Below are 14762 nucleotides of genomic sequence, written 5' to 3' on the forward strand. Positions count from 1 at the left end.
ATAAGTTACACTGAATGCATGATTTACATAATGCCACCTACCTGCAGCTGCAAAGCACAAAATCATCAAAGCAAACACTGAAGTCACACAACTTGAAGACATTTTTGCAAGCACTGTATCGTCTCAAATCAACTTCCTTTGTAGCTCTTCATGTAGATTTACTTCCTTTGAAATTTGTGGTATGTTTTGAAATCAAATCTTCCAGACTTTTAATTGCCTACAGAAAGAAGCAAAAGTACATTTTAATACAACTTACACAAATGTTACTGGATATTTAAAGTTATCTCTCTTGTAGCGTGACAAACACAATTCTTTCTTAAAGGATTACTAGAGGAGTGCATTTTATATTGCCAGATACCATAGGTACTGACCACTTCATACCCTTTTCCCCTGTATTTCAGCACTTCTTTGCAGCTGTTGCCCTTTCATATTACACATTGTGCAAGTTGTGATCTGCTTGGAAGTGAAATCCCAGAGTCCTTTCTGTCAACTAATACCAAAGTCCTGCTGAAGCTTGCCAATGGTACTCTTAGCCCCAGACATGTTTATTTTAAGTATTCAGACTTTCTCTGGGACATATAAACATTTGTTTTTTTGTTTATTTATCTGCTGCTACCTCTATTATACCATGGAGAAAACGTTTCACATGTGCTCTAGCTGGTTTACGGGTAAAACAATAAACTTAACTGTAATTTCTCAGTATCACAAATTCTGAAAACTTTTCAAGCCCACTTGACACCTAATATAAATATAAAGCGCTTCAGAATCTTTATTTTAGGAGATTTCAAGACATGATATACTAGGTCAGTAAAACAACTTAAATGTGCTATACAAATAAATGACGATACAGCTGACGCCTGCAGGCATTACAAACATCAAAAATTCTGACCTCAAAATGCACACTGCAGATTTTTGAGGGGAAACACTTATTAGATGCACAATATCCTCTCCCACTACTTTTTTTTTTTTTAAATCTACTCTTAGTCATCTAGATGCCTAAAATAAGACTACAGACCAAACAGGAGAGGAACCAGAAAGTTGGGATCATATTGAATCAAATAAAACTCTTATCTACTTCACTACCAGGCTTCAGGAGCAGATGATGACAGATGGTGCCTGAGCAACCACTAACACTCACCACAAAGCAACACCAGCAACTGCAAACAGCCTTCACGGGGCTAAGTGATAGCAAAACGCTGAGTCAGGACCAAAATCTAAACCATGACAACATGAACACCATTTAAAAGGTTCTTGCTGACACTAAAACGGAATGAAGTACCAAGTCAGACAAAAGGCTGGCAGACAAAAGGCTCTGTTACACAGCCTGTGCCATGCTGGGCACCACCGAAACCCTGCAGAAGGGAAAGTCTGCACACAGACGTGTTATCCTAGACCAGCACTCCAGGATAGCTGCTGACAGCGCTCCTATGGCTGTGAGGAAAACACCTGAAACTCCTTTGCAGAATTTCTCCACAGGTTATTCAGCAGCGATGGCACTGCCCTGGGTGGGGGGTGGCAGGGATCTGCAGCCACCCACTAAGAAAGGGCTGTTGGTGCCCAAGGCCAGAACTACGGCCTTCAACAGGTCCTTCCCCCAAGCTCCCAGCTTCTCTGACCGGTCTCGGCGATGCCCCATGTCCCACCCAGACCCCACTCCTGCAGTGCCCAGGAGGCTGGGAGCACCCAGACACCACACTGCTGTGGGACAGAAACGCGGGGTGAGGAACAAGCTGGAGATCTACCTCAACGTGGGGTTTCACTTTCAAGCTCAGTGCCCCATACAAGAAGCACATTTGCTTTTAACAGGCAATACTTTAGGGTGAAACTCTAACTGGTTCTCTACCCTGTGTACCTCCTCGTGGCCTCGAAACATGGTCAGGCAGCAGCAGTAAATGAAGCAAACCCCTAGGGAAGCAGTGATTCCAGTAACGCTACCTAGTAATCTGTATCAACTACCTACTGGCACTCAATCTGGGGAAAAAACATTTACTCTTGATGTGGAAGAGGCACACTTACCCAGATCTTGTTTACATTGTGCAAAGTGGTATCTCCTTGCTTGCTATTCACAAAGTTATGTATGATTAATGTAAGAACTGGAGATTCTTTTGTATCAGAATTAAATTATATGAGACTGGCAGTATCTGTGAAAATACTCAGTCAGTACACTCAGAAAATACTCTGTAAAACCTTGACGTCAAAAATTAAGAACCTGTGCAACTATCCCGGGATGTTTAAAATAGCCTTAGCTGCCAAAAAAACCCACAAACCTGCAGTTTTGTTTTCTTCCATGCATTGTCCTATTAAAAACTGGTCCTGAATTTAGAAACAGAATCCTATTCCTGAATAGGAACAGATATTAATTAATCTAAGAGAAAAAAACATTTTGAGAAATAAACTAATATCTACTTATGTAGCATTCAACAGCATCAGTTCTATATCATTTTGCTTATTCCATCTTAAAACATATCACCATTACTGATGTTCAGTGTTTATTAGTTACAGGTTCTCTGGCACAAACTATTCTCTCCACTGCTTGCTAGGATCAATACATTTAAAAAAACATTAGGTGAGACTACAACAGTCTGCCCTAAAACCCCAAACAAGTGTGATTTACTTAAAGATTTCTTCCATAACATTTTGTAGAAGATGGGTTCATCATTAAGAGAAAAAAAAAAAAAGTTCTGGAAAAGTACTAAGAGACACACAAAACCAATGCTAGAGACAGCTCAAAACAGAAAAACCTCAGAAAATGATGGCTTCCTTGGGCAATTTACAAGGCTTGTAAAAATTATTCGTCCTGAACCTAGTGGAAGTATTCAATGTGTTCCTAGATATCTCTCATCTCCCCCTAGAGTGTAAGGTTATACAGCTAAACCCTCAAATCCATAAGGGATACTGAACTTTGTGGTAAATTAAGGCCAACCTTTATTAAACAGAAATACTAAATTGCTGACAAGAGTGTTGGACAGTCCTTTAACACAGAAGTTTTTGAACATGAAAATCCAAATCAAACAGGTTTAATGCCAAAGCAGCAAGCCATAAGGAATTTATGACAGATATTGAACATCATTGGGAAGTCAAACATTAGCTGGAATCATTTGTTGCTATTTCTCTAGATGAAAAGAAACCTAAATCTACTCAGTGAGAGTATTTGGTTGCTAACTCGAATTTTGAATGCTGCTATAAAGTAAAATGATCAAATGCAGCAAATGATGAGGTTTCTAGCCAGTGTTAGCTATAAAAAACCATCATAACGTCCCTGCAAGATGCCATATGTGCAAACAGGCAATGAACAAAAGAGAAACCAGGAAAAGAGCAACTACAGCACATATGCTCAGTAATATACTTAATAGGAAAACACAAGACATTACTTAGATCACTTCCATCAGCACAGACCTCTCATTCTTCAGTGATATTTTCATAAGCACACAGTTGTGCAGAAATAGGGAGCATGGGGAAAGAACTGGAGATAGAGCGATGCTGCTGAGAGCAGCCAAGAATCCCATTCTGTGCTGGCCACTGAAGTATGTTAAAAGGCAAAGTTTCAATTTGACTTTGATTTGGCAAAGATGATTTAAAAGGGAGAAAGAACACATACACATATACACATTTCCATTTGTGTGTAAAACTGAGAGTGATTTGATTCCTGTCACAACCCACTGACCAATAACAAGGTATGACTCGGAGCAGGCAGTATACGATTGAAAAGCTGTAGGCTTCTACTCTGATTTTATTGTGAAGGGTGTATAGTGGAGACTTAAATGAAAATTAGAAAGAGCTTTCTGAAGAAGGGGCTCATTTGCCTGAAGATTCACAAACCTAAAAAGAAGGGCAAATGAAAGACAATGTGAAAAGGTGACAAATTGACAGCAAATTTCATGATGTTAGGATGGGTGATATCCAAACTGCCAGCTACACAGCAGCAATTCAAATCAAAAAGCACAGACAAAAATGCTGCTAATGATTCATTTAAGAATAAACCTACTAAGCAGGCAGTTTGTCAGTATTTTGGTAAACTCGATCATCCTTGCTTGTGATGGCAGTCAGCTATGGAGCTGCTACTATCCCACCATCTGACAGCACCAAAGATAAACGAATTAGAAAGTAGGTGAGAAAAATACAGCTGTTGTGCAAAACATACCAGATTTTGCTTCAGTGTGAAACCTGCTGTCACTAGAACAATATGTGAAACCTGAAAACTAGGAAAAGTTGATGCAGCTCACAGAATAGGGGGACATGTCCTTGGAAATAAGAGAAGAAAGCTGTGCACAGGGATCAGGAACCTAAACGATTAATCCAAGAAGTAAACACAACTGCTAGTCAATTTGAGATTCAAAAGAAATTTCCAAGAGAATCATCTTTTCCTTTGGGGTATATCTGGGTAGCTATTTTTGTAACTGAGGTCACAAAAGGGCATATTAAAAGTATAACCAACAAATCCCAATGAGGAAGAGGAAGAGAAGATGACATGAGAGCTTCGGATTTACTAAACATACTGTTTTCATGCCAATGCTTTATACTACTACAAGCTGCAAGAAAGGCTGGGAAAAGAGGGCATCTGCAGCCAGAGCAATTGCAGACTTTGGGAGGCACAGTTTGCTGGGGACATTTTCACTGACGCTTGCTGTCATGAAGGCCACTAGTCCTGATAAAAGTGAGGGCCTAAAAAGCAAAAAAGAGCCTGTTTCATTAAGAAGTATAATTCTGTAGACACAACCAGGAACGAGCACTACTGGTAACATCAGGAAGGATCTTACTACTACTAGATTTCACTAGGTTTGAAAAAAGACCGGAGGAGTGGAAGTGGGGGGAAACACATTTTGAAGTACATGAGGACAAGAAAAGGAAGAATTATGAAGTTTTGATTTGATTTGAAGTAGGAACCTCTAATGTCCATAAGAATTTTAATGCATAAAATTTAGCTAGAAACCAGTGAAAAATACTATGCTTTTGGGGAACACTGGGACGCACCAACTGGCCTGTGAGCATGGCCAGCCACAGAAGGACAGATCTCTTTGCTACTCTAAGGTAGAGGACAACAAACACTGCTTAACTCAATGGTATTTAAAAGAATCTGACTTTGTTGCAGCCAGCAGCAGTAAGCACAAAACAAATCACTTCAGTACGCTACTGCTATCTCTCCAGCGTTCATTAACCAAATTATTTTTTCTTTGCAAAAATCTGCTACTTGTCTTCCTTAGAATTCCAGTCTTTTGTGATTTTTTTAAAGCTATCCTTTGAACTAAAAGTCACCTTTATTCCTACAACATGACCAAAGAATTCACAAGTTAGAAGCATACTGCTTACTCTTAAAAAACCCCCACCTTTCCACTAAGAATTTCCCAGCCCTCACTGAGTGGAGCTCCCAGGACATCAGTCTCTGTGGTTTATGGATGGCTTGTTACTAAGAAATCACATTCTGCGCTCTTCTGTCACCAGCAGAAAGGTACCCATCCCCATGCCTGCTTATCACTCTCCAAAAAGTGCTCTAAAGTGCTTGAAGAACTACAAATGCAAATGATCAAGTATAAACCCTAGGATTAAGTTCTCTCTTCAGAACTTCAGAGCACCTTTGTACTCAGCTTGTTGCTGTACTTATAGCAAAATACCTACTACAAATTACTCGTCATAAGTTCAGTGGTCTCCCTAGCTTGAATTTTTACCCACTTTCTTCTTCTGGTAAATTTATTTTTGCCTACTTTTTCCAAGCTGCTCTGCACAGTCCAACCTAGCAATATATATGCCTGCAGGTGGCCACAGCCACAGGTGTGTTTCTGTTTCATATTAAAGGTTTCTATAGCATAGGAGTTTGCCACACTTACTGCCAAATTGGCTTCTTATTGCTTTATTTTCCTCTTATTTCTGTTCCCTTAAGCCTTTTCCCCAAAACTCACCATCTGTTTCTTTAATCACCATCTACCTTTCCCATACAAGTTCTTCCCTTGCCTTAACTCTGTCCTCCTCGTTGTCTAACCTTTTCCTTTACTGCCTGAAGAATAACTTCCACTTCCTCTCCTCCTTATCGACATGGACCCTGGTAACTCCCTCCTCTTTCCATGCATGATGCCAGAGGTTGCACAGCTCTCCACGATACTAACAAATACTTCTCCGCCAAAGCGAGCCAAAAATCTTCCTCCTCTAAGTCTCATCACAAGTCCCACCAAAGCGAATGGGGACACTTGAGCAAAGCCAGCAGGATCTGCCCCTTCGTGTTGTTTTGCCATAGCAACACAAACCCAAGTTTCTAGGCCATCCAAGAAGGCCTTCACAGCCAAAGCTTTTTCACTTTTTGTTTGTTTGTTTTACACATGGCAACCATTTAACTTATTTAACCAGTTTTTCTTCCATTTGTTAGCTCCCTATGCAAATGCAACAAATACATGCATTCCAGGCACAAGAAAAAAAAAGGCAATCATTTGTCATCAAGTATACCCAAGCTCAATAAGAAAAAAGTCAGGAATGGTTAACTACACAAGTAGTTCTATAAACTTAGGAATAGAACAGTTTTTGAGAGTTTATTTATAACCCTACTCCTATTAAACATGCATTTTAGCAGATTTCTTTTTTATTGGATGACATTAATCTTCTGTCAATTCTGTATGATTTGCACAGGTACAGGTCAGAAAGCTAACAGGGTTAGCAAATATTAATGTGGAATTAAAAATGTGTATGTATTTTTTAATGCCTATGTCCAAGGCATATATATGAAGTTTCACCATTCAGAACTCAAAACAGTAACTTATTCATAAACTATTAAGGGGACAGATTCTGTTTTAGAAACAACAAAGTGGTCTCGTTTTCATGGAATATATGAATACTAATAAAACTAAAAATCCTGACATATCAAAAGCCCAGGGAAAAAGTAACTCTGATGTCCTGCAGTTCACATGCTGCTGTGCTTGTAATGGGACATTTCAACAAGTCACAGTTAAAGGCTATGGGAACTGGACAAGTGCCAAGGGAAGATGCTTTATGCCATTTAGCAATTGTGCCCCTTTATTCCATGTGACTTTTGTTTTAACATTTTGTTTATTTATTTTCTTATTAATGTATTACAATGTAGCCTGCCAAATTACAGGAAGCCACAAAACATACACAAATGAGTCCATAAAAGATGTGAAACCATTCCACCTTTTAAATAACCATTTACTGAGGTTGGTTTTGTTACCTGGTACCTATTTTGCCCACAGCTGGCATGAAGCTCTGGTTTGGATGAGGGTATCTATTCTCAGTATCATTTCATAACCAACAGTTCCTTCAGCTTCCCAGCATTTTTTAAAATCACCTGACTTGAATTGCTGTGAGTTTAGATCAGAAAGTCAAGACATCAGACACTGTGGAAGTTTCAGCTAAATAATCATTGCACAATATAGCACAAAAGTAAGAGACAGTTTACAGAAACATGATAAAAATCATTCTGTTGTATGTTCCCAGGACTTCCCTTCCCCCAAACACAAGGAGGTATGCAGCTGAATCTTTACAGGCTATGGGGCAAGGTTTTGCTTACCAAGTATAAACAAGAGAATAGACTCGTACAGGATCAGGATGTAGGAGGGTTTCAATAGGTGGAAGGGAAGGAAGTGCATTCAGGAGTCTTTTAGTGGAAGGAGTACACAAGACTCTTCCACGAGAAGGAGACTGGAACAGATTCCTTTTTGACAACAGCAGAAATTCCTAGAGGTTACTGAATCACTAATAGAGCATATATGGCACTGATGACAGAGTTTAAAAAACCAACACCCTACATGTAACTTGAGTACCGAATCAGAACTTTTCTACTTTAAGTAGAAGTAAAGCCCTTGGGGACACCCTACATCAGAGGATCTCTAAAGGGAGCAGAGAAAACAAGACACTGGGATGCTGTACAGTTCTTGTACTGTAATGGCTCAAGCAATCTGCAATTTAATGCCAGCTTCAGCCACATATTTTCTGTGCAACTTGCAGTTAGTCTTTCTTTCACAAGCCAAAAAGTCATAATGGAACCTCAGCATGGCCACAGCAAGCCCCCCGTAAGATCTACTTAGAAAGAAAACACTACCTTCAGCAGTGCCACTTCCAACTTCTAGTTTGAAGATGGATGAAAAATCTCACTTATCAGGGAATACCAGTGGCACAATTATATGCCATGTTCCTGATGAACATTCATGCAGTAGTAGGAGGAAAGAGGCAGACAGTTCTCAAAATGTACATATGTAAAGACTGAGTTAAAGTTTTTATGGCAGCCCAAGAAATCTATGAGTCTCAAATCTCCATTTGAATAAAACTCAGGTTCCAAACAAACTCAACCAGTAATATCTCACTGCAACTAACAGGAACTAGGCTCATGTTTCTTAAATCAGATTTGCTGCTTCTGAAAACTTTACCCCAAAACAAAAGATTTCTAGTGTATAGGAAACTTCAGGCTGAACAAAGATGATCATAAATTGCATGAAACAAATCTCTACAACCTTTCCTCCTCATAGTTAAATTTCTTTGGCCTAATTGCTTTATTTTTTTAATGGTTTCTAATTGGAAACAGAATAGTTTTCCTGGCACTGGACTATCTTACTCTTCACAAACACAGTAGCAGCCAACAACCTCACACAAATTTCATTTATCTTAAGTTTTACTTGGCTTCGTTTCTAATTGCACACCTAAACTAAACAGATAACAGCTCTAATGTACCTATCAAGACAGATATAACCCTAGGGAAGGCATCTCCTTGTGGAGAAGGAGCCACAGTAGGATGGAAAGTTACCAACAACTCAGCAAGGCTTCTTTCACTCAGGGTGAAAGACTTCAACAAATTATTCTGTCAATGAATGCTTGATGCTGTTATTTTTTCACGACTAAACTGCAAAACCTTAGAATTGTAACTGGAAATATTCTATCTGCAACCTTCCTACCAGGAAAAAAAGCTCAATCAATCTGTTGGATTTAAAATCTTCAAATAATCTCTATACCTTTAGAAAAGTGGTTTTGAAATGATGGCATACAAATACCCAAAATTTTCTGGGTTGTGAAAAACCCACAAGGGGTAATAATGAAAAGCAAGGCTATGGCATTAAGTATAAATATGCTATATAAGGATGCAATCCTCCTTGGCAGGGGGAGGGCAGGAGGTGGCCATCAAATTGAACAGCACTGAAAAACAGTGTTTCCTGTTACAAGGGAACTGGATGAAGTGATACAAATCAGCCCTCCCTCACTGGCCATAAGATACTACAAGACATAAGTTAACAGGTTAAAATATCAAATACTAGATAATTTAAACATCAGTGTCACTGTCAAACCTGCATTTTGGAAAAAAAGGAAGTCTGTATTGAATTTTGCTCTCTAAATTAAGGCATACTTTACAAAGCAGGTAGATTAATAGATTATTTCTTCAGGTTGCTAAACAAGAACACAAGATAAACACGTTTATCAGAAGTTAGCTGTTAGCCACTAAATTTTCAGATGCACATCTGTAAGATAGGAAACTTCTCCCACACAAATAGGGAAGACCTTAAAGGGCTACACAGTTAAAAGAATGAGTCAAAAGGAGCTTCCCTTTGTGTAGGAGTAATCTATCCTCTCCCTAATCGTTTGCCAAATAACCAGTGTAATTTCATTTGTTGGGCAGAGAAACACGTTCGTGTCGAGGCAAAACTTTTTTCATAAAAAAATTATCATTTATAAGCACTGCAGTGAGGATTTATTTCAATCCAGATACGCATCACTGGCCTGTTGCGCTCAGATTGTGGATATACTCGCATGTCATTTTTACCATACAGAATTTCCTGTGTTTCATTATTTTATATTACACATATACATGAAGACTGTAGAAAGCCCTGAAGATCAGTTCAGGGAGATGGAAGGCCACAATAAACTCCCATATTCATATAAATAGTTTGTGTGCCAGAAGGAAATCACTGCACCTCATCACTGGAGTGAGCCAAACCACCGGGTCTACACGCATTCGTGGTCATTTTAAACACCGGAGGGAGGAACTAAGCCACCACATAACACGAGCTGTACATATTGGAGGGGTGACACGGTCCATTAATGTAATAGCCTTAATATAAGAAAAGGCCCATCTTTTCAAATACTGCAATAGCTGTTTTGTAAATCAAACCAGAATTTTGCTTCACTCAAGTCATTCTCAAATTATTGCATTGGTGATAAAATACTGCCACCGCTCTCAGTCACGTTATGTCAAACGCAGCAACAGTCTAATGAACTACTTCTATAAGACAAAAGAGGATGTATCAGTCTTCAATCCACCTCCAGCTTCTTGGCAAAGAAATATATGTATTCAGCAGATCTATACTACACAGTAAACTCACTGGATACTTTGGGATTATTTTTTTATTGTCCCTGACTCACACAATGAACCTATGCTGATTTCCAACAGAAAATGCCTATGCTCCCAAAGGAAACTGGAGTATAAGTGAATTGCCATTCTCTTTCAGAATCAATAACATTACCTTATGTATCACAGCCCCTACTGCCTTCTGTGCAGAAAAACAACCTATACGTGTTAGCTCTATAATTAACCTGTTTCAGACCCATGACCTTGAGATAAGCTCTTCTCCTCCAATCTAAATAGGTCTCTTGCAAGGTCACAACTAAACTGATTTAAAAGAGGGGCCCTTTCCAGCTGGCTCCCAAACTCTTGCATGATGCAAAAGGGAAAAAAAAAAAAAAAAGGAAAAGAAAACAATAAAAATCTGAACTTTGCCAACTAGTGTATTGGAATTAGACAGACTATTAAAGAGAAGTGTTAAATACAGTGGAATTAAATTTGCTAATGATAAACAGATCATTTTAAAGTACTATTCACAGGCTGAATATGAAATAATGATTTTCACATTTTCCTCAATAAATTAATTTACTTCATTATAAATACATGATAAACTAGTATATTTTGCCAGTCATAATTATTGCAAGCAGTACAATTCAACAATATAACACTTCTAATGCAATATATAAAATGTTCTCTGCTGAACTAGACAAATCTGACAATTCAGATACTTAAGGTCATAACGGATGTTCTTTCAGAAAAAAAAAAAAAAAAAAATCTATTTTGCCAGACTGGAAATAAAAGTCCCTCTTTCAGTGATTTCCAGAGATGTGCAAATCGTTTCATTTTGGCTACCATAGAGTTAATTGTTGCTGTAACAGCACAAGAAATGCTGCTCTATTGGATGACTGCCAGCACATAAAAATGTGAATCCACAGTTATGGATAAAGCAATTCCAATCTCACTACTTCTTTACTAGTAAGTTTTTATGGCAAAACATGCTTCTATTCATGAAGAAACTAGCATACCGCTGTTAATCACCACAAATATTACTGCTATAGAAGCAATGCCTATTTATAATACATAAATATTTTGTGGAACTAGATCAAAAGTAATCTGATGGCAAAGATATTTGCAATCTGTATCCCACAGAGCATTTTCTGAGATCTAAATAAACTGCCCAAGGCTCGGTAATTAATTTCTTAAATGTTAACAGAATATTATTGGAGATATCAAACAAAAGAGTTTTAAGACAAACCAGGCAAAGCTTTTGAGCTATTTTCAAATAACATTAGAACAGAAGTCTCACTTTGACTTTACAAACTACATACTTCAGCATCCCTGAAAACCCTATAAGGGAGAAAGTTTTGTGACTCCACAAAAATGATGGAAGAGGGAGATCATCAATGGAACTTCATATGCATCTTTTTGTACCTTCAGTATCTGGCAACGTCAGATAATGCTCTTAGAGAAGAATGTGTGGTCACTGTAATAAGCATATACCTGGTAACTGGGAAGAAAAATTCATATTCATTTAATACCTCGGTCAGTGCCATTCCAGAACCATCGCCCCCTTTAAATCTGATCGGGGACTGTTAATTTTAATTGAATTATATTTTGTCTCCACTTGCTCCAAGACCTAAGGCTAGAACATAGAGATGTTATCACTCACAAGAAGCGAACTGGCTACTCCATGGCAAATGTTCCCAGTCATGTTTTTACACCAACATCAGTGAAAGACAGTTTAACGCCAAAATATAAGCAGCAAGTTCTCTCATATTTAGTGCAGGGTAAGAGCCCATTCCCTGGCTCTTACCGGGGAATAGCTGACGTGCTGCAAATTCCCATCTTCACTTAGCATTCAGCAATCTGTTTGTATACCCATACCTTAAGTATTTGCCATTTGCCTGCATCAGACTTCACAGACTAGAAAGCAATACAGATGAAAGCAAGTAATCCAGCTAACCTTCTTCAGCAACAGCCTTCACATCCAGTGTTCCCAGCACAAGAGACGTAACCAATTGTTACACCAATACAAATCAAAAAGCAAAATCATAATTGATCCATGCTGGGAGTGTCAGTTGACCTTTACAAAAATAAGCCAGTAATGACTTCTTAAAACCTAAGAGAATATCTAAAAATATTCTCTCTTATGGAAACCCTAAATACTAGGAATAGTTTCTTGTGAGAATACAACTTTTTTGTAACTCAACTTTAGCTCTCAAGATTTTTATCTACAATCATAAATGTAATACAGTAATAGTTTTACTATGAAAATATTTTGTCTAGCTCATTATACAAAACTTTAGGGGATCACTCAAAACATCATTTCTTGGGTTTAATTAATTCATCTCAAACATCTTCAAAGAGAAATTTCACTTGAATAAACCTCTAATGTTTTTTCAAGTTCAGTTCTGGCTAACATGACAGAAATTCCATTCAGAAGAGTGGGACACATGTCTGCTAGAACAAACTAATAAATAAGTATTCAAAAACAATGTTTTATTCTAACATATGGTTGTGGGATTTTGTTTGTCCAAGTAAATTGACATTCATCTTATAAAGAAATACTATCAAACATATAGGCCCAAGGTTTCAATAAATTGCAACTGCAGTAGGAAGAAAGATTTCATAGACAGAAAGTTTTGTGTTCCCCCTGCTGGTTTACCAATTAACTTCAGAACAGTGTTCCTAGAGGTAGGCATCAAGATGCTGGGGTATATAGAAGATGTTTTGCATGCCAGAGAACAAAAATTGAGACTTGATTTTTAGAATAAATCACACCCATGGTAGATATCATTTACATACTCTGACCAGATGAGGCTCTGGACACACAAAACGGTTGACGATCAAAATCATCAACCAAACAAGACCTCCCCAGAGAGAGAAAGCATTCTGGAAAAGAAAAAAATTTGAAGTGTCACTTTAAACTTCACAAGGTTGGACTATAGCAAACAATTGGGGGAAGCAAGTTTCAGAGTAAAGGACTCTTCACTGAAGGAAGCCAACAACCTGCCCCCCCTCCAACACACGTCCCTCCCTTCCTCCCCCAGCCAGCCGGGAACGCCGAGCAGCGGCTGCAGAGCTGGTGTCAGCCCAGGTCTCCCTCCTAACGAGAGCAGCTTCTCCACAGCTACAAGTCAAGTCCTGGGAGCCTTCATGGGTTACATTGGAGCTCTTCAAATGAATAAGCATCTTCCATTCACATTTTGCTAACGCTCTCGTTGGACCTACTCTGACAGGACACCTGGGCAGTGCTAATTAAAACCCAGCTACAAACTCATGGTGTCCCTGGCACTCGTGGAAAAAGCGTGGACTGCAAGGGAAATAAAGTGTTCCTGTCAAGAAGTGATAAACAAATAGATTTTGTCTTTGAAAGATGTTTTATTTACATGTGTAGTTTTAGCATCTTCTGCATGAGACTACGACAGCAACGGGGCAGCAGGTCACTGTAAGCCAAACCTCATGGGTCCCACAAGCCGTCAAAAAGCAGGTGGCTTTCCCTCTTTGGGTTCTCTCCCCCAAGGGGGTCTAATATCAGCCTGCTTGGCCACATCAAAAAAAAAAAAAAAAAAAAAAGGAAATAAATACTTAGTTTGGTGTAAGTAGAGACCAAACAAGGAAAACTTCTTTGTCAGAACAAAATCATGGCACTCGTTCATCCAACTCCTTCTCTAATAGGTTACAAACTCTTTGAAGAGGTTTGTGTCAACACTGAACTGTGCTGATGGTCATGCATTTGAGAAGACAGTAACAAGTGATGGCAATTAAATTATAACAGCTACAGCTTAATAGAACTAAGATAAGTAGATTTACATCTTGTTACATCCACAGCAAGTGGAAAGTGCATAACCACACATGCAGCTATACATAATGTCTTTCCTTTTGAAAAAGACAAGAAGTATCGTTTCCCATACCTCTGACAACAACTTTGGAATTACAAGTGCATCTGAAACCAGGGAAAGTTGAAAAAGTTAGTTCATTTCCATCTAACTGGCCTATGAACAGCACACTATTGTTACTGCGAGGAGCCAGGTACTCAGAAGGCTGCAGGGAATTGACTCGAGCACATCCCCTGCTAAATATGCATCGGTGAACCCCACTGGTCAGCGGCTCCTCAATGACACTATGATGAAGCGACACGATACCGGCCTTTGTGTTACTCTGACACACTGAATTTACACCCCGCTGGCACATTACTAAGCTCCCAGCTGGCCCCACGAAGGGTACGATGACCCCAATACGCCCGGCGGGGGTCACATCTGTAGAGGACTCCGCTGGGTGCCAGTGACTCGCCGGCCCCCCCCAGCCAGCCCGGCCCCAGTGATTCTCCTCGGGACACCTGTAGCTCTCGCTCGCCGGCAGCCCCCCCCACAGCCCCCCGCTTCGCTCTCGCACGGACCCCGCACGGCCCGCCCCGCCGAGCCGCTTCAGCGCTCCTCGCCGCCCACGCGTGGGCACTGCCCGTCCCACCCCCTCACCGGTCCCGCAGCCCCCCCGG

At 39.5% G+C, this 14762-nt stretch overlaps 1 protein-coding gene across 1 annotated transcript in view; it reads right to left on the reverse strand.

The window, feature by feature from the left end:
- TGFBR3 (transforming growth factor beta receptor III) overlaps positions 1–217 on the reverse strand; it is a 104064-nt gene extending 103847 nt beyond the window's left edge. Inside the window, exon 1 of the mRNA XM_014938888.1 lies at positions 42–217. Within this exon, the coding sequence (XP_014794374.1) occupies positions 42–102 (61 nt within the window). The 5' untranslated portion in view covers positions 103–217. The remainder of the gene's footprint in view (positions 1–41) is intronic.
- Positions 218–14762: the final 14545 nt, after the last annotated feature.

This window comes from Calidris pugnax, unplaced genomic scaffold, assembly GCF_001431845.1.
Source record: "Calidris pugnax isolate Ruff unplaced genomic scaffold, ASM143184v1 scaffold18, whole genome shotgun sequence".
In the NCBI taxonomy this organism is placed as follows: Eukaryota; Metazoa; Chordata; class Aves; order Charadriiformes; family Scolopacidae; genus Calidris; species Calidris pugnax.